Source organism: Ovis canadensis, chromosome 9 (genome assembly GCF_042477335.2).
Source record: "Ovis canadensis isolate MfBH-ARS-UI-01 breed Bighorn chromosome 9, ARS-UI_OviCan_v2, whole genome shotgun sequence".
Taxonomy (NCBI): domain Eukaryota; kingdom Metazoa; phylum Chordata; class Mammalia; order Artiodactyla; family Bovidae; genus Ovis; species Ovis canadensis.
Window position 1 is genome coordinate 99,487,589 of NC_091253.1, and position 19,209 is coordinate 99,506,797.

At 45.1% G+C, this 19,209-nt stretch overlaps 1 protein-coding gene across 1 annotated transcript in view; it reads right to left on the bottom strand.

Annotated features, from left to right (window-relative positions):
* Positions 1-1,919: 1,919 nt before the first annotated feature.
* Positions 1,920-19,209, bottom strand: part of ATP6V0D2 (ATPase H+ transporting V0 subunit d2) — a 55,388-nt gene continuing 38,098 nt past the window's right edge. Inside the window, exons 3-8 of the mRNA XM_069600684.1 lie at positions 16,360-16,538; positions 15,082-15,161; positions 13,167-13,244; positions 5,753-5,929; positions 4,533-4,610; positions 1,920-2,845 (exon numbers count right to left, since the gene is read on the bottom strand). Coding sequence (XP_069456785.1) covers positions 2,684-2,845; positions 4,533-4,610; positions 5,753-5,929; positions 13,167-13,244; positions 15,082-15,161; positions 16,360-16,538 — 754 coding nt within the window. The 3' untranslated portion in view covers positions 1,920-2,683. The remainder of the gene's footprint in view (positions 2,846-4,532; positions 4,611-5,752; positions 5,930-13,166; positions 13,245-15,081; positions 15,162-16,359; positions 16,539-19,209) is intronic.

Here is a 19,209-nt window from a genome sequence, read left to right on the forward strand (position 1 = left end):
GCCTGACGGGCTACAGTCCATAGGATCGCAAAGAATAGGACAGGACTGAATGACTAACACTTTCACTTGCACATATATCTACATCTTACCTGTGAGATCTGACATTACCAGCATGTTTCAAGTTGTAGGTTAAAAGTTATTACTGATGAAACCTCTCAAATCTGATCACCAAGTCTTTCTTCACTCTACAAAGTTTTATTTATCTTTCTTAATGTCTTATTAAGTTGCTGTCATGCTGGGGGGAGGGGTTAATTCAACTTGTCCAATATTCAGCAAGCCAGCCTTAGGTGAAATTCACCCAGATTCAGAATGGTCCCTTTTATTTGCTCTCAGCATTCCTAAAGCATTGCAACAAATGAAAGGACTGCAATTTTTTTTCCTGCCTCAGATATCCTCCAAATTTCCTGAGAACTGCAATTGCTGATTTTGAATCCCCAAGCACTGCAAATTTCGACTGCAAAACTTTCTTAGAGGTTTAACAGGTTCCTGCCCACAGACAGACTGATAAATGACTTTGGAACCTTCGAGAAGGTGGTGGGAATGAAGGGGTAGGGGTGGCCGGAAGTCTGCCTGTGGCGCGGGCTGGACCGGGTACAGACTGAGCAATTCTGGGTGTAGAATCCACTGGACTACCATGTGCCAAGACCAACCTCAGCCGATTATAGAGGTGGAAATCTTAAGACTGATGGAATACTGCTATGAGGTGGGTGCTAAAGGGATGACAAGGAGCCTCTGCTTCCACCACTTAGGAAACGAAATGCATTTTTGCCTCGTGGTTTTTTGTATTGCTCTCTGTACCTGATCTGCTGGCCTGGTTTCCAAATGGTCCCCGAGGTATGACAGAGAAATCGGATCCCAGTCATACTTAGAGGCTATAACTTCGAAGCCAAGTTTTTCCAATGGCAGAGGGTGCGCCCCTTCTCTAACAGGGCAAATCCTGCAGCGTGTGCCGCATGAGGTGACAGGAAATTCCTTTCTCTTCTGCCCACACGATGGTTAGACTTGGTGGCTAGGGAGGGGTTCGGGGGGCTGGCGGCTTCATTACTCGCACAGAGGTGATGAGAGAGGTAACCTCAGCCTGCAGCCCTGGGCACGTGAAGGGCCCACACGGGTCATGGAGAGGCGGGTGGGAAGGTCTGAGAAAGCACTGGACTTTCTGTAAGGGGCCGCTTTGCAACCAGCATCTTTGCTCTCGACCCTTACGGACGCCCAGTCTTACCAGTCTCCCCCGCTGCAGACTGCAGAAATGCAGTTTATAGGCATCTCCTGGCCCCGGGCTTCGGAGGGGAAGATGGCAGCTGCAGGTAGGGGCAGGGGAGAGCCGGGGAGGATGCCTTCCGCGCCAGAGGATGCCCCTGGAGCAGCTCCTGGTTCCCGCTGCTGAATCCGCGCTGGAGCCCTCACAGCGCGGCCTCCACGTGGGCACACGGCCCGGGCCCCCTGCACAGCTGAGCGGCGAGGCACCTGCCTGCCTTCTGACTCTCTGAGCCACTGTTTTTCCTCCTGCTTAAAAATTCCCATCACTGAAATTAGAAAATTTTTTATGAGAAGTTTATTTTTCCCCCCAAATGGATTTACTTCTTGGTCTTTGTGCCTAATTCAGTGTAGATATACTCTCTGTGTATTCCTGGACTTCCCTGGTGGCTCAGACGGTAAAGCGTCTGCCTACAGTGTGGGAGACCTACGTTCGATCCCTGGGCTGGGGAGATTCGATCCTCTGCAGAAGGAAGTGGCAACCCACTCCAGAACTCTTGCCTGGAAAATCCCATGGATGGAGGAGCCTGGGGGGCTACAGTCCACGGGGTTGCAAAGAGTCAGACACGACTGAGTGATTTCACTTTCTATACTCTCTGTAAATATTCTTACTTGAAGAACTTTAAATATATGTTTACCTTTTAAAATATAACAAAAAACCCAGATTTTTCTATTTAGGAATTTTTTATTTTTAAAGAAAGCACAGTGTTTGTTGATTTTTCTTTCTCTGGTAAACTGGAGTTTATTTATAGAGAATTCATATCCTGTGAACTTATAAATCATGTTTCTGAATGAATAAATATAACAACTTTTTCTTCTCAAAGTATTAATATGAAGAAACTGTAAGAAAGAGAGGTATACCTTTTGTTTAATGAAAGTTGTGAGACAATAAGTTATAATTGGTAGCCTTAATAAGAAATTTAACACTAGCTGCACCTATGGAATATGATTTGGAACTGTGTAGCTTTCCCAAGCCTACCAGATCAAAATCTGTATTAGAAGAAAAATACAGTGTTTTCCACCATGTGTGGTCCTTGCTGCCTATGTACCACTCTGGATTTTTGCGGACATAGATAAGGAATGGACAGTTAACAAGTAAAGGAGGCACTCAGTGTTTGGGCCTGTGGAGAAACAGGAGAAAGCAAAACACTTTTTAATAGATTTGATTTTATAAGAAGGAAACAAGAATAGGGAAAGTACCACAGGTTAATTAAAATTAATGTCTAAGGCCCAGTGAAGAATGAGACATAACGAGATTTAAGGCTCCTGGAAAAAGATATGCTTTGTCTCAGGGTTGCTTTGCTGTGTTTCATGAAGTGCAACGTCTCTTACTTTTGTGTGATCTAGATAACACAACAGAACTCTTTTATTTCCCTCATAACTTCCTCTTAACATTTATGATTTTCTGCATTTGAGGCCCCTCACTGGGCTATAAGATTGGAATGTAACTGTTAATTTTAGTTCGTTGTCTCTGTGAAATGCATTCGGCTATCCACACGATATTTCTCATTTCTTGTTCCTTCAGCTTGGTGTATGCATAAAACACGCCATAGTGGAACTGCCGGTTAAATGCCAGCACGTTCATCTGTACCTGAGGAAGGAAAAAAAACATGGACCATCAACTTATGTGGAACATTCTACGTTAATGAAATAATATGAAGCTACAGACCAGCTAGTGCTTGTTTGGTGCTTATCTGTATTTAAATAGACAGTTTCCAAATTGGGTCAAAGAAAGGAAAGCAGCAGGAAATTTAGCAAGTCTAGAGGGAGAGTGTCACTTTGCAGAGAAAGGCAGGCAACCAGCAGTTTAAGAAGTTAAGTTTGGAAAATTATAAGAGAAGCTCCAAATCTCAGTAGCACTGCTAGCACTGACTCACCGATTCCTAGGAGGACGTCATGTGTGTGTGTGTGTGTGTGTGTGTGTGTATGTGTTTGAGTAACTTGGTAGTGGTATTGATTTGGCTTCTAGCTAGTGGGCTTCTCTCATTTACATAAGGCCTTTCCTTGGCCACAACGGTTTACAATTTTCAAGTCGTTTTTAGGCTGTTGAACTCCTTTTCAGGGCAATGGCATACAGGACTCTGGAATCCGGACCAGGTGACACTATGAGTTTCCTTAGAAACTTGACATATAGTTAAACCGTTTAAAGAAAAATTTTAAAAAAATCATTTTAAACTAAGGTACAGTCTGAAATGGAACAATCCCTTTCTTCTTTTCCATTTAGGAAAAAAAAGAGGTACCAAGTTCCTTACTCTGTTCTGAAAACCTCAAGCAAAGCTGTCAGGAAGGGGAGGCTCCCCACTGTCAGGAGCAGGCAGGCATTCTTCCTGCCAAGGGGGGCCCTTTAACAGCGGTTTTTGCAGCAGAAGGGCAAGAGTGTGGGCTTTTAAAACATCCCTAATATATGAAACAACTTGCATTGCTTTCACTTCCTTCTAGAGAGCTGTTAGACAATGTCTAGAGTAGGACTTACAGGAAGATTCTCACACTGCTTTCTGGAGCCAGTCTGACCCTAAAGTGTGGGTAAATTTCAGGCTTCTCTCTAAAACCAGTGGTTTTAGGGAAATGAATAAAACACATCGTAAAAAATTCTCCAGATGTGAGAGGCCCCCCATTGGGCTACCTGCCCAAAGTCCTCTCGTTATACGTTTCAGTAGCCCATGAACTGGCTACAAGATTAAAATACTCTTCTGCCTTTTCAGGGAAACAGAATAATCTAGACTGGATGGATTTCCACGCAAATAATTCCTAAGTGTTGTAACTGCACAGGAGTGATCAACCCTCCTTGAAGAAGGGATGGGTTAGAGGGTGTGCCCTTAACAGAGTGTGATCCATGACGGCTGTCAACACACAATCGTGAGGGCATCCTGGCTTTGTTTCTCTGGGTAATTATGGACGAGCTACCTCACTTCCATATTCTTGCCTGGAGAATCCCCTGGAGAGAGGCGGCTGGTGGGCTACAGCCCAAGGGGCCGCACAGAATTGGGCACAACTGAAGCGACTTAGCACAGCACAGCTGGCTCACTCCCGGAACTTCACGATGAGCACATCTGTCTGGATGGGACAATCCCACAGGAAGCCATCATTTGTGAACCTCAGGGCCTTGACGCTCCAAGGCAGGGACACTAACTAAGACCTGTCCAAGCTACGGACGTGCCTAGTCAATTGGCCTGGTCAACTGTAAAGAAAATCCAAGGCATTAAAAAAAACCAAAAACTAAAACCCAGAGTATGAGAAAAAGGGCGTAAACGCTAGGAACACTTCCATTTCCACCGTACCTCACGCTCATAAAACACATCCTCCAAAGTCTTTCCCCCACTGCTGTCACTTACGGCCTCAAACAAAGGCTTGTATACCTGAAAAGTAAAGGCAAGACATTATTTTTTAAACAAGTTTTCACGTTTTATAAGCATAAAAATTATATCTTTCCAGCAACATAAGAATTGCGCATCTATTTTAGAAAATCTATCCAGAAGGCCTGAATGTTTTTTGTAGGCTCTTTGGTCTCTTGAGGAAATAAAAAAATCCAAACAAGGAGAGGAGGGATGGAATTCCATTCTGTTGGCTTATTCAGGCCTACAAGGCGGGAGGCAAATGCAATTCTACGCTCTGTGCACATGGTTTGAGCTAATTTCCACATTTGTCTCTTAGGGCTGGTTAGACACATTATAGAGGCTAAATGAGTGCTTGTGGGTTAATCAATATGGCTTCACGGGTTTTGAGATGACACCTGATAAAATTCATATGGAAGGGGTGAAAACCGCGGAGAAGCTCACATTTTAGGATTATGCTCGAGAGACGTTACAAAGGTTCATGCATTGTTGGTTGGCTTATCTTTCCCTTGGGGCAAAAATCCATAGGCAAAGATGAGAAGGGTGTCATTCTGGTTCTGGAAAAGCTCCCTAGAGGGTCTGTGTGTTACTGTCTGCACGTCAGAAGGGAGGGTGCCAGGGGATGTGGTTGTAACCTTGAGCTGAGAAGCTTCAGGCTGTCCAAGAGCAGCCGGGTGCCGCAGTAAGAGAGGAGGTGGCAGCCCTCTTTCCTGAATCCTGGCCACCGAGCAGAGGGAGCATTATAAACAGTGTGACCATTTCTCCCCTGTCCTTCTGGGGACATTCTGTACCTAACACTGTTTGTCCAGTGGGGCATTTGAAAGGGCGGCTGGGGCAGGCTCTTTCACATAACTCTGACATGAGCTCACATTTCCACTGTACCAGTCCCTTGGGGAATTTGCTCTATCAAGCACTTAAAAAAAAAAAGGCTCAAATGACCATCCCCTGGAGATTTAAACAAGTACTTGCTTGGCAGGAATCTTAAAAAACACACTAGCTTGGGTTAGAAACTCGATGTATTTCTTTGGGAGAGACATCATAGCAAGAGATACTGCCTTCTAGCCTATAAACATTATAACCGCGTTAGATAAAGTGTAAATGTGATGTGTGGCCTTCTAAAGCATGCGAGAGGAAAGCACGCAAGACATTCCAGGATAAGCACGCACTCCGTAACTGTCTGCCACCCTCTTCATCTGCTCGAAGTCCTCAGCCTGGGCCAGCAGGCGCAGCCCCTCGGGGTGGAGCTTGCCGCAGGTCGGGTAGAGGGTCTCCCGGTCCTCTTTGCTCAGCTCGGTGCCAAAGGAGTTCAGAGTGATGATAAACGCACGCCGGTCAGCCTCAAACTGAATTTGCAAGACATCAGAGTCAACGAAATTGAACCACCTACTAAATGCTCTAGACAAATTCATTTTCAAAACGATCTGCTTTCTTTCCAATCTATGGCTAATTATAATACGGACATGTGTTATTAACGCTCGCACAGTCTCTTCCTGCCACAGAGCAGCAATGCTGGCCAGAGAAGGAGCTCACAGCCCAGGCGGCCAGGGCATCCCACTCACTGCAGCTCCCAGGCTGTCATCAGTTACTCACGCGTTCCTCTCCTGTAGGCTCCTAGAGTCCCAAATGTCTCCTCCATAAAAATCAGAATAAGACCTACTTGCTGGGATCAATTCAGAGATAGGACAAGATAATGTACACAGAAGGTCCTGGCAAAGTGTTTAGAACAAAAACGGGCATGTCATACCAGTTAACATCCATTTCTGAATGCTGACATGAGTTCAGTTCAGTCGCTCAGGCATGTCCGACTCTTTGTGACCCCATGGACTGCAGCACGCCAGGCCTTCCTGTCCATCACCAACTCCTGGAGTTTACCCAAACCCACGTCCATCAAGTCGGTGATGCCATCCAACCATCTCATCCTCTGTCGTCCCCTTCTCCTCCTGCCCTCAATCTTTCCCAGAATCAGGGTTTTTCCAATGAGTCAGCTCTTCGCATGAGGTGGCCAAAGTGTTGGAGTTTCAGCTTTATCATCAGTCCTTCCAATGAACACCCAGGACTGATCTCCTTTGGGATGGACTGGTTGGATCTCCTTGCAGTCCAAGGGACTCTCAAGAGTCTTCTCCAATACCACAGTTCAAAAGCATCAATTCTTCTGTGCTCAGCTTTCTTTAGAGTCCAACTCTCACATCCATACATGACCACTAGAAAAACCATAGCCTTGACTAGCCAGACCTTTGTTAACAAAGTATTGTCTCTGCTTTTAATATGCTGTCTAGGTTGGTCATAACTTAAAACAAACCGAGCTACTTACCATTTGTTTGTACTTCCCTGGTATTGGTTTTATTCTTTCAAGTCCTAGGGTAGATATCAATAAATCTAAGCCTGTTGCTAAGGATCATGGGACTTGGCACAAGTGACTTTGCTCTCCGGACCTGTTTCCTTATTTGTGAATGGTGAAGTCTGACCACACGCTCTCTCAGGAGGGGTCAGTCTACCCCAACCTGTCTCCTCTGTCTGAGCCCTACTAGACACTGAGCTCCCAGCCCCACTTCCCGCCTCTCTGTTTCATCTAACCACCAAATCCTTCTTGAAATCGCCTTCTATTTCTCCATACTCCTGATGGTTCTGCTTCCACCCATGCTGACCGTTCCATCTCAGTCCGTCCCCCACAGCTACCTCCTCTGCGCGCCAGGGGAATCTGCCGTGATGACCTTGGGCTAAGAAGACCTTCTCCATCTACCGAAAGCAACCTGTGCTTACCACATTATTTTAAAATCTCTGCATGCGCCTTTCATCCCACTGCACTCTAAAATCTTTGAGGGGTCATGTCTGTCTTGTTCATTTTTGAATATCTAGTGCCTGATACAGGAGGATCTCAAATGTTTACCAACTCCAACAGAATGGTCCACAGTCCTACCACTCTAAAATTCTCTAATATTCTCTACCATGTTGCTACCCTAGGTGTGTTTCAAGGATTTGTAGCTTTGACCTCACTGGGAAGCTGGTTAGAAGTTCAGAGTCTTAGACTGCAGTCCAGACCTAGTGAACTAGACTCTGCTTTTGAAATGAGATCCCAAGCACGCTCATATGCACATCAGAGCTGAAATGAATTGCTCTACAGTATTATTTATTTTTACTAATTAACCAATAGCAAATCCAGACTTACAACAGATCTTACTGGAACTGTTGTGTTAGAACAGGTGTTTCCTATCAGTAGAGTGAGAGTTGGTTTCTTCTGTTTCTTTTGATTGCTCTCATGGAAATTATGGGTGCGTCAGAAGCAAGGAGAAGCCTTATATGGAAGCAAAGGCAGCTGCCTCTGGCTACTGAATATAACCAAACCTGTCAGTAATCTTAGGCCTTCCAGGGATAAAAGAAATGCAAGAGGGAGATTTCATGGCAATAAGAAACCCTGAAAATAACCAACAGGGCAGGCGGAGGGACAGTGGAGTTCGTCGTCCCAGATGCTCTTCAGTGTCCTTTCTAGCGCCAAAATGTTAGAATCACAAGGAGAGAAACGGGCCGGGGAGGGGAGCAGTGCAGGCACCAAGGCGGAGGAAGAAGTCGCGCGGGCAGAGCGTGGCGTCGCGGGGGAGCGGCCGAAGCTCCAGGTCCGGGGACGCAGCCACAGAGGCGGCAGGGACGGGTGGCTGGGAGGGAACGGAGAGGCTTCCCAAGCCTCGCCCAGAAGAGAGGACTTCGACAGACGCCACTACTTATCTGCACACGCCGCTCACTTTCCACCTTCTGGTCCTTGTTAGCACTTGTCCTACGGAGCACACACGCCATCTCATAATGCTCCAGGTTGAAATTCTACCTGCCTTTAAGGATCTCCTCAAATACAATCTTTTTAGTCTGAAGCCTTTCTTCTCTCTAACCGGATACGATTTCCTTTGGCGCCTTATTATATTTTAATTTCCCTTTTATTATAAGTGTCTATCTACCGCTTTCTTCTAGCCTAGAGGCCGTGTGTGTGTTTGTGTGTGTATTCTCTTCGTGAAAAGAGCTATAATTTTTGAATTGTAAAGAGGCCACCCTGTCTCTGACCGTCCCTAAGCAGACACTTTGCCATGACACCTGATGACGGAGGCGTGTAGCTGGGGTGGTGCTGGTTTCCCGGAAGCCCTGTATCACCTGCCGAGGGCAACCAGCCTGTGTGGCCCAGCGTACCCTAAACATCCTGTCTTTCCTTTCCCTGCAGATACTTAGGCATTGTAAACCCATAACGTATTTTCCGTTGCTGTTGCAAAAGATAGCTGTGCACTGTTGACAGATTCAAAACCTGTGTTCGTTGCTTATGACAGAGTTGGGCTGATCAGTTGAAAATTCTTGCCAGTTCCTTACAGGAGGAAGGGTCTCCCTAGTGGGAGCAGCGGATAGAGGGGTCGATGGCAGAGGAAGAGAGTGAAGTGAACCAGCCCCTCCTTATCAGCATGTGTCCTGGCCCAGGGAGGTGAAACAAACATACTCTGTGCTTATTTTCACGGCCTCATTAACCGTGCAGATCATCGGAAAAGCAGGAATGAGGCAAACAGTCCACTGCAGCACATTTGCCTGGGATGTAAGTCAATTTCTTTTTTTAAATATGAAGCCACAATCTCGTAATTAGGTCACATTTTCATCTGCAAGCCTAGGTTTATTCCCTCTTCCACTATATTCAATCTTTTGAAGTCTCTTATCAAATAAGATCAGATGAGAATATATACGGAAGAACTTCAAAATTCTAAAGACTCTATGGTTGTGCAAACAAAAGGGGAAGTAATTACATGACCTGGGGTATTGACAAAAAGCTGACACACCTTTTCTGATTATATCATTAGACATGTAATAGTTGCACACCATGTGTAACTGATATTTTTACTTAAGCACATAAAGTTAAATGGATTTTTATGTTTAACACTGCTTGAAAAAAAAATCCGATAAGGTAGTATCTTGGGTATCGGGAAAGGACAAAGAGAACACAGGGTATAAGTATTTTGACCAAATCCTCCTGGCGATAAGTATTCTAATACTGCGCTGTCCTTTTCACGTGACCAAGGATGACAAAGACGAAATTCTTATTTGCTTCTGGTTTTTAGAGCATGGGGAGTGTGATCTTGCTTAAGAATGAGCACTTAGCGTCATATGGCAGGGCTGCAGGTGAATTTGATGTAGAGGTGATCTAGCGCGGTAGATAAACACATCAGAACTGGAGCCGGAAAAGCTGTGTTCAAATCCTGGCAGCTGTTTGACGTCAGGCAACTTACTAGCCTTCTCTGCGCCTCAGTGTCCCCTCTGAAAGAGAGGTCCTAAGCTACACATCTCAATGTGCTCTTTTGAAGTCCTTGTGAATTCGTATATATAAAGCACCTAGGACAGTAGCTGGTATACAATAAAAGTTAGCTATTAATACTGCCATTGTATACCTCTGTAAGGCTATTCTTTTTTCTTTTTTATTAAATGAAAGATTATTCTATAGCACTTTACGATTTTTGCGTCACATTTCATAAAATCCCATGATAACCCTTCCTTTCCCCCATTCTGCCCCTCCCATTAATTTGTCCTCTTTATCCACCAGTCTGCTTCTTTTCTTGTTTTATTCACTGGTTTGTTTTATTTTTTAGATTCCACATATAAGATAACACACAGTACTTTGTCTTATTTCACTTAACATGCTGCTGCTGCTGCTGCTAATTTGCTTCAGTCATATCCGACTCTGTGTGACCCCACAGACAGCAGTCCACCAGGCTCCCCTGTTCCTGGGATTCTCCAGGCAAGAACACTGGGGTGGGTTGCCATTTCCTTCTCCATCACTTAACATAATGCCCTCCAAATTCATCCAAATTGCTGCAAATGGTGAGATTTCATCCTTTTTCATGGCTGAGTAGTATTCCGTTGTATATATCTACTACACCTTCTTTACCTTTTCATCTGTTGATGGACATTTAGGTTGCGTCCATTCCCTGGAAATTGTAAATAATGCGACTATCCACACTGGCGTGTATGTATCTTCCCAAATCAGTATCTTTGCTTTTTTTAGATGTGTATCCAGGAGTGGAACTGCTGGGTCACGTGGTAGTTCTAGTTTCTTTTTTTTTTTTTTTGAGAAACCCGATACCATTTTCCACATGGAGAAGGCAATGGCACCCACTCCAGTACTCTTGCCTGGAAAATCTCATGGACGGAGGAACCTGGTGGGCTGTAGTCCATGGGGTCGCTAAGAGTCGGGCATGACTGAGCGACTTCACTTTCACTTTTCACTCTCCTGCATTGGAAAAGGAAATGGCAACCCACTCCAGTGTTCTTGCCTGGAGAATCCCAGGGATGATGGAGCCTGATGGGCTGCCGTCTATGGGGTCGCACAGAGTCGGACACGACTGAAGTGGCTTAGCAGCAGCAGCAGCAGCATACCATTTTCCACACCTATTTATGTTCCTAATTACAGTGGCGACGATTTCCTTTTCTTCACATCCTTGCCAATATTTGTTGTTTATATTCTTTTTGGTGATAGTCATTTTGACAGATGTGAAGGTTATTAATCTTAACATAACTCTTTCCCACATATTTGGTAGGTACAAAGTATGTGAATCATTGCTAAGCCACAGGAATTATGCCATGTAGAATCTATACTTTGAGCCATAGATAATGTGGCTTTTTATAAAGTGGCTAGTAGTTAAATTTATGAAAAGAAAGTGAGGTGCTTCAGAGGGTCACTAGGCTGCTTATATTATGTGCTCAGCATGTCTGGAACTCACTTTCTGACAACTGGCATGTCTTGAAAAAATATCTTTTGATGCCCACTGCCTATGTAATACAGATAGAGATAAAAAAAAATATTTTTGGAGTCCTCCAAAGAGTTCTTACTTTGAGGACTGCTTTGATTTTAAATTTTCAACAGTATCTTTAACTGTAAAGGTTTAATAATTAGATCTTTGAGGGGAGTTACTTTTATCAGGGGGCTTCCCAGGTGGCTCTAGTGGTAAAGAACCAGAACTGCTAGTGCAGGAGATGTAAGGGATGTGCTTTGATTCCGGGGTCAGGAAGATCCCCTGAAGGAGGGCACGATAACCCACTCCAGTATCCTCCCTCACCTGGAGAACTGCATGCACAGAGGAGCCTGGTGGGCTCCGTCCATGGGGTCGCAGAGTTGGACAGGACTGGAGCAACTATGCACACACACACTTTTATCAAATGCAGTGTCAGAACATTAGGTTAAAATGTGTGCAGATGAAGCTATTTCAGCTTTTTCTCTTCTTCTGCAGTGAGTAGCTCTTATCAGGCTTTTCTTGAAATCAGAAGTCATTCAAATATGTAAATGTTAATATCTACCCAGTCCTGAGGGTTCATTGGAAGGACTGATGCTGAAGCTGAAACTCCAATACTTTGGCCACCTGATGCGAAGAGCTGACTCATTTGAAAAGACCCTGATGGTAGGAAAGATTGAGGGCGGGAGGAGATGGGGACGGCAGAGGATGAGATGGTTGGATGGCATCACCGACTCGATGGACATGAGCTTGAGTAAACTCCAGGAGTTGGTGATGGACAGGGAGGCCTGGCGTGCTGGTTGCAAAGAGTCAGACACGACTGAGAGACTGAACTGAACCCATCAATGAAGCCAGTATAACTGATAATCTAATGATTAAGGATATTCTTTAGACAGAACTTCTTTCCATAGGGCAAAGCGAGAGCTTTCTAAGCCCAGTAAGTTTTGTTTTGTTTTGTTTTTTGGCCGTGCCATGTGGCTTCAAAGATTCTTAGTTCCCCAATCAGGGATTGAACCTGTGCTCTTGGCAGTGAAAGTGAAGAATCCTTGCACTGGACCACTGGGGAATGCTTTTTTTTTTTTTTAAAGATCCGAGTGAAATAGTAAGTCAGCAAGAGAGATCCAGGTAAAACAGTGCAAACTACGCCCAGAATTCCCCTCCCATCCCTTATCTCTGGCCTGAGTCTCCCGTGTGTGTGCAGACTGACATTTGCAAGCAAGAGAGCCTCTGGGCACAGATGAAAGCTGTGATGATGAAGAGGAATTAAAGGGAGTATAACATCAGTTAGAGAGGTGGGCGCCGATGGTGGCATCTGCCATGCTGTGAGGAGTAAGTGAGCACGCCAACTGTGAATCACCACCCCTGGTCTTTCTGCGGTGGTGCTCTAGGGTTGCTCGTGGAGGCTTTTATTTTAGGACTTACATGAGAAGTGCCACCCACAGTGGGTTTTGCTGACAAGTTGTGGGGGCTCCCAACAGGCCCAATATTGGGAGGGAACTTGGTGATTGTTATGGGTACCTATAGTCCACCAGTTGTCCAAACCATACTAAATTTTTAATGAATTATAATCTGCTTCCTTCATACTATATCCAAGTAAATCATGATCAAACTTCTATACACATTATTCTTTTTTAATTCCCAAATAGCTCTTCTCTGTAGAAAACTAGGAAAATACCACTGTTATTTGAAGACATCAAATGATACGTTTAATAAAATATACTGCTATTTTATTTCTAGATAAAAGAACTTCTGAGAATTAAAAAAAAGGTAGGATTATATAAATAAGAAGTGTGTAAGCCTGTTATTTGGCATAAAAAAGTCAAGGTCTCTTTCTTACCTCCAGAATGGGACACATGACTTCCGCTGTGACATCACCGTGATTCTTACAGAATTTATAGAATGCCTCGATGTAGGACTTAAAAAGAAAAACAGAAAACAATAAAATGAACATATTTTCCTTTTGGAAATTTCTAGATCAGCTTTTCAAGACTTATTAAACTCTTTAATGAAAATTGAATTACTTCTCCCATAGGGAGATACTTTATAATATACTTGATGGAAACTTTCGCCAGGCAGTACAACGCATAGCCTAAAAAGCAAAACTCTGTAAAAGAACAAAATTGAACTTATCATAGCATGAAATACCTTCCCAAGCACTTTTTTGCATGGCTGTTTGATTATTTCACAGTCAATTCTCACTATTCTAACAAGACTATGAACCTCTCTTATGAGCTCAGCAAATAAGTCCAGAATGGGCCCTATGAAAAGTGAAAGTCCTAGCGCTCGGGAGACACATTTGGGATGGCGCTGAGCGTGGACAGTGCACGGGGAAGGCCGAGTCTAGGCTGTAGAGTCAGGCAGTCTGCATCTGAGTCTCAGCTCTATTGCCCACTGGCTCGCTGACTTTGTCTGAGTCTCAGATCTATTGCCCACTGGCTCGCTGACTTCTACCAGCCAAATTTACCTCTCCATGCTTCCGTTTTCTCATCTGGGAGCGGGGACGGCATGTAGTTTTGTTGAGTGGATTAAATGAGCTAATGCCTAGAAATGTTTAAAACAGTGGCTTCTGTTAGCTGTATCTCAGGGATGCCTCCTCTAAGCCCATAAGTCTCTTTATAAAAAGGAAACTGCCACAATGCAGTGCCCTGGAGAGGTTTCATAGGTTTCAGCATAAGAAGCTAGACAGAGGGCATGTCCATTCAGTTGCTCTGTGAGAGTGTCTAAAGATGCTGGGGTTGCATGGGTGAAAATGGACAGCCCCTTTGACTCAGCCCCTATCACACAGGGCATCTCAGAGGGCAGCAGCACGGTCCAGACAGATGGCCGCACTGCACAAGGTGGTGCCTGTGGGGTTGTGTCCACAGGTTGGCCATCCTCGGGTGCTGCACACTGTCAGTAACTTAAAACTGTGTGGGCAGGTTCACTGTGAAATTCACGGACTCTAACAGGGCTGAGGACAGAATGAAACCTACATAACCCAGGGGTCGCTGTGTGCACTGCTGCTCTGGAAATGGATTGGCGCTGTTCACCCCACTTGTCTATCTACCTATCCGTCCATCTGTCCATCCAGGTGACACCTTTTATGTGCCAGGTGCCATGTAAGAGCTAAGTTTACAGAGAGGAATGGGATCATCTCAAGAATCTTGCTGGATGGGAGAACTTGACATACGTGTATTTAACTAGAGGACAAGTCAGGACTAAAAAGAGATTTGTTCCCATTATGCCTAACCTCATATTTCAGAAGTTGGCTAGCAAGAGCTAGTGCTAGCGTTGTTGCTTTCAGTCATGTCTGACTCTGTGCGACCCCATGGACTGTAGCCCGCCAGGCTCCTCTGTTCATGGGATTCTCCAGTCAAGAATACCGGAGTGGGTTGCCATTTCCTTCTCCAGGGGATCTTCCCGACCCAGGGGTCGAACCCACTTATGTGTACTGCATTGGCAGGTGGGTTCTTGACCACCAGCACCACCTGGGAAGCCAATACCAAACAGCCGAGCCGATCGTTGGTCAATAGAATAAAAGTATTAGTCACCCAGTCGTGTCCTACTCTTTGCAACCCAGGCAAGAATAATGGAGTGGGTTGCCATTTACTTCTCCACGGGATCTTCCTGACCCAGGGATGGAACCTGGGTCTCCTGCTTTGCAGGCGAATTCTCTACCAGCTGAGCTGCTAGCAAGTAAGTGACATCTAATGAAGAACTCTGGTTACAATGTATTATGTAACAAAGAACATCACATTTGGGGAAGCAGTTACCTTGTATAGTTTATTACGCAGGATTTCAATATTCAGTTCATCTAGAGCATTTTCAGAGGTACAGTCTTGAAAGAACGGAGCTGAAAGCAGAAATTATCATACAAAATAAATCAAAATAGGATTTTAAATTGTAGAAAATGTTTCGTGAATGTACCACCCTCTGCTCACCCCTAACTAGGAGACTGTACAGTGATGGGCACTTAACAGCCTCAGTGAAGCTAACAATGACGGTGAAGGGGGAGTGATTACTGAGGAAGCGCTTGCTCTGTGCCAGCCGTCAGTAAACACTGGATACACTTGAACATATTCAGTCCTCACAACCTTGAACTACTCACTTTATGGTTTCCATTTTTGAAGCCCCTCCCCACATCAGCCAGCCGTATTCACCATTTGCAACCTTACTATGTACAAGTATGGAGCTGTATTAAAACTGTCCTAGTTTTTAAAACTCTTTGATAGGAAGAGAGTATTGTTTTCAGAATGAGGAAACTGGAGTGAAATGAATTGTCCCAAATCCCTTGGTTGGGGGCGACAGGACCTGGTTTCATGCATGTGGACCTGGGTTTTCAGACTCACCGTCTTTCAGCCATGCTATGCTCCTGGAGCAACCGACACTTAATAATGATGCAATTACTTTTCTTTTTAAAGTTTGTTCTAAATGGCAACTATTATGATGAATGATCAACAGTGAACTGCTATTATCTAGGTTTCCTGACAATGAAGATATAAAATGATTCCTTCAGCATTTTAAATGCTGCAACTATTGTCAGTGCCAAAGTATGATGACATTAACATTTATTTTATTACTACTTTAGGTAGTTTGACAGACACTCCTGAGCATCTCAGAAAAAAATGGCATTCCCAAACTTCTTAAAACAAAGGGTTTCCCAGACATAGCCTTATACAGACAGAAATTTAAAATGAAAAGGTAAGGAACTAATCACCTAAAACCCAGCTGGAAAATTTTTTGAAAAATTACAAGTTTTATCATTATTTGCTGTGATCAGGAGTGAAGCCCATGGGTTTGGAGGCTGGAAGATGAGGCCTGGCCCTTCTCGGCTACCAATGGTCTGCATGGGATCTGGGGCGGTATTACTCCACTCATCTTGATCTGAAAAAGGAGGGAGCTGGACCAGATGATCCTGCAATGTCCCCTCCCCTTCGAGGAATCTGTACAGTATGGCGCTGTGTTCATGGAGACAGCTGTGACTTGCAACTGCATTTTCAAATAGTGTGATAACACACACAAGCAGCTGCACGATTACTTATGCATCGTACCCAACGGTGTCTCGACCAGAATGGCATTGAAGAGGTCAGAAGGTGTCTCCGCAATGTTGACTGCTTCCATTTCCGTGAAATGGCCCAGGGGGTGGCACTTCACCAGAATGTCCTTCACGGGTTTGTTGTGCAGCGCACCGTTCATCAGGAGAATCACGTTGTCTATCATGTAACTGCACCTGGTGTGGAAGGAAGGCTCGGTCGTTAGGAAAACGATGAGGATAAGAAGCTTCCCGCAGCTTAGATGAAAGCAACACACACTGCTCAGCCACATACTCGTTCACGAAGGAAATTAGATCTCCTTTTATTTTAAACTCTGGTGTATGAGCGATGTGGCTGGGGTAAAATACACGACTCCCAGAGGGAACTGTAGTTTGAAAAACCATATTCATAGTTATAATAACTGACCAGTGGAACCACCTAAAAGATGACCCTACACACTAATTGTCGTATGTGGAGGGTGGGGCTGGGGGCAGAGAGCCACGAGAGTGTAAAATTGCTTGATTTCTCATGGTGGACTACGGATTGACAAAGCTGAGAAACAGAACTGAAGGGTTTCTTTCTACTTTAAAAACTGACTTTTGAAATCTGTGATGAAGCCCCATCACTGAGGATTCAAAGTTCTAAGTATTTAAAATAAAAAGGAATAAAATTAAAATATTCATTTAAAAATTAAAATGCTTTATTTATTAAAAATTAGACTGTTCCGGTCTTTTTCTCTTATGAGAGAGTGAGCTTTCTAGCCTCTTCCCCCTCCCAGAACCCCAAGCGTCCGTAAATTCACACTTGATGTGATTTCTTCCTTCAATATAAAGCCCTATATTCCAAGGACGTTCCAAACAATGAGGTTGAGAAGTAAGAGAGACAGAGTCACCTCCGAACATAGCTTAAGGGCGGTACTGGATAAGGACCCACTGGGATGCCCTGTACAGCACACTGGCTGCGTAGAGATTGTGGGGTGGTGTGCAGCTTCAGAGCCGGGCATTTAAACCCATCTGGGATCACATGGTTGGATGGCATCACTGACTCCATGGACATGAGTTTGGGTAAACTCTGGGAGTTGGTGATGGACAGGGAGGCCTGGCGTGCTGCAGTCCATGGGGGAGAGTCAGACACAACTGAGCGACTGAACTGAACTGAACTGGGATCAGACTTCCTAGGGAGTGGCTTCAGGCTGCAGCTTGCAGAATGAGCAAGAGCTGTCCAAGCAAAAGCGGCTGGGAGAGGGGCGAAAGAGTGCTTCCAGGCAGAAGGGAGAACACGTGGAAGGCCCCAGAAGCAGCCAGCCAGGAACAAGGACGTCCTTTTGCCTGAGGCTGAGTGCTGGAGGTGGGGCCCAGACTGAACAGGCGGGGTCCTGAAGGACAAGATGAGGAATTTAGATCGAGGGCCCTGGGAGATGCTGAGTGCCTTCAAGGACAGGAGAGAATTATGATCTACAGAGACAGGACAGGCATTAAAACAGAAGAGGGAAGCACACTTTAGTAAAATGCTTTTCAAAAGTTATACTGCATTTTTATTTAATTATGATAATCGCAGTGATGATAATAGGTACTATTATTAGTGAAATTTTACAGATGAGCAACTAGAGGCCCAGACAGGTAAAAAATCTCAGCCATGATGACACAGCTAACAAATGAGAGAGCCATGTGTCAAACTCTGTCTGCTCCTGGAAACTTTCTCTGAACGCTCAGGTTTGTGTTGTGTTTAGTTGTCAAGGATGACGCATCGGTTTCTGGTTTTAACAGTTAGAAGCTGGAGCTATTTGTTGAGATGCAAGCATTGGAGGAAGAGCAGGTTATAATAGGAGCAGGTATATGGGCAGAGTGAGCTCAGATGCCTAGGAGGAGACCCCAGGCAGGCTTCAGACATCTGAGTCCTGAAGACAGCGGTGGGGCAGAGACGGTCAGGGGACCGGGTGCAGCGTGGGGCGGGTGGGGGGCAGTTTAAACGTGTTTGGGCATGCTTGAGGTCACACCTTCGAGTGCACCTCAAGAGTTCCATCCTGAGAACTCTGGGGAACCCCAACATTCAAGGCCCTGGACAGAACCTCAGCAAGAATGACCAGACGGGAGCAAGAAAGCCGCAGGAGGGAGTTCTAGGACATTTCAGAAAGAAGTCAAAGGCCACAGGAAAATCAAGGTGAAGTGAAGTTGCTCAGTCGTGTCTGACTCTTTGCAACCCCATGGAGTATAGCCCATCAGGCTCCTCTGTCCATGGGATTTTCCAGGCAAGAGTACTGGAGTGGGTTGCCAGTTCCTTCTCCAGGAGATCTTCCCAACCCAGGGATCGAACCCAGGTCTCCCACATTGTAGGCAGACGCTTCACCCTCTGAACCACCAGGGAAAATCAAGGTGGACACTAAAGCCAAGTGTTTTCGGGATGTAGCCACTAAGAAGCCCTCTAACACCAGAGCGAGCGCATGTTCAGGGGGATTTGCTTGTGGAAGGGAAAGGGGAGAAGGCAGGAACCTGGCCATTGTGTGTTTAAAAGAAGTGGGAAGTAAAGAGGTTTTGTTCATTTTGTTTTTTAAAAGAGTTCACGCTGCAGGGCAGCGGAAGGTAACTCTATGGAGACCTAGCGGCTGAAGGAACTTTGGATTTCCAGTGTTGGTGTTTTTTTCCCGAAAGATCGGAGCGAACAGAACATGATTAAGAGCTGAGGGGAAAGAGGCAGCGAGAGGCTGAGGTGGAAGAGATGGAAGGGACAGCTAAGCGATGAGATACAGTCCTCAGGTTTGGCAGCGATGGGACTCAACCTCTGCGAAGATTAAGCTTGAAAATAAAACACCTTTCAGGACGTCCCCTGGTGGTCCAGTGTTAAGAAGCTGCCTTGCAATGCACAAGACAG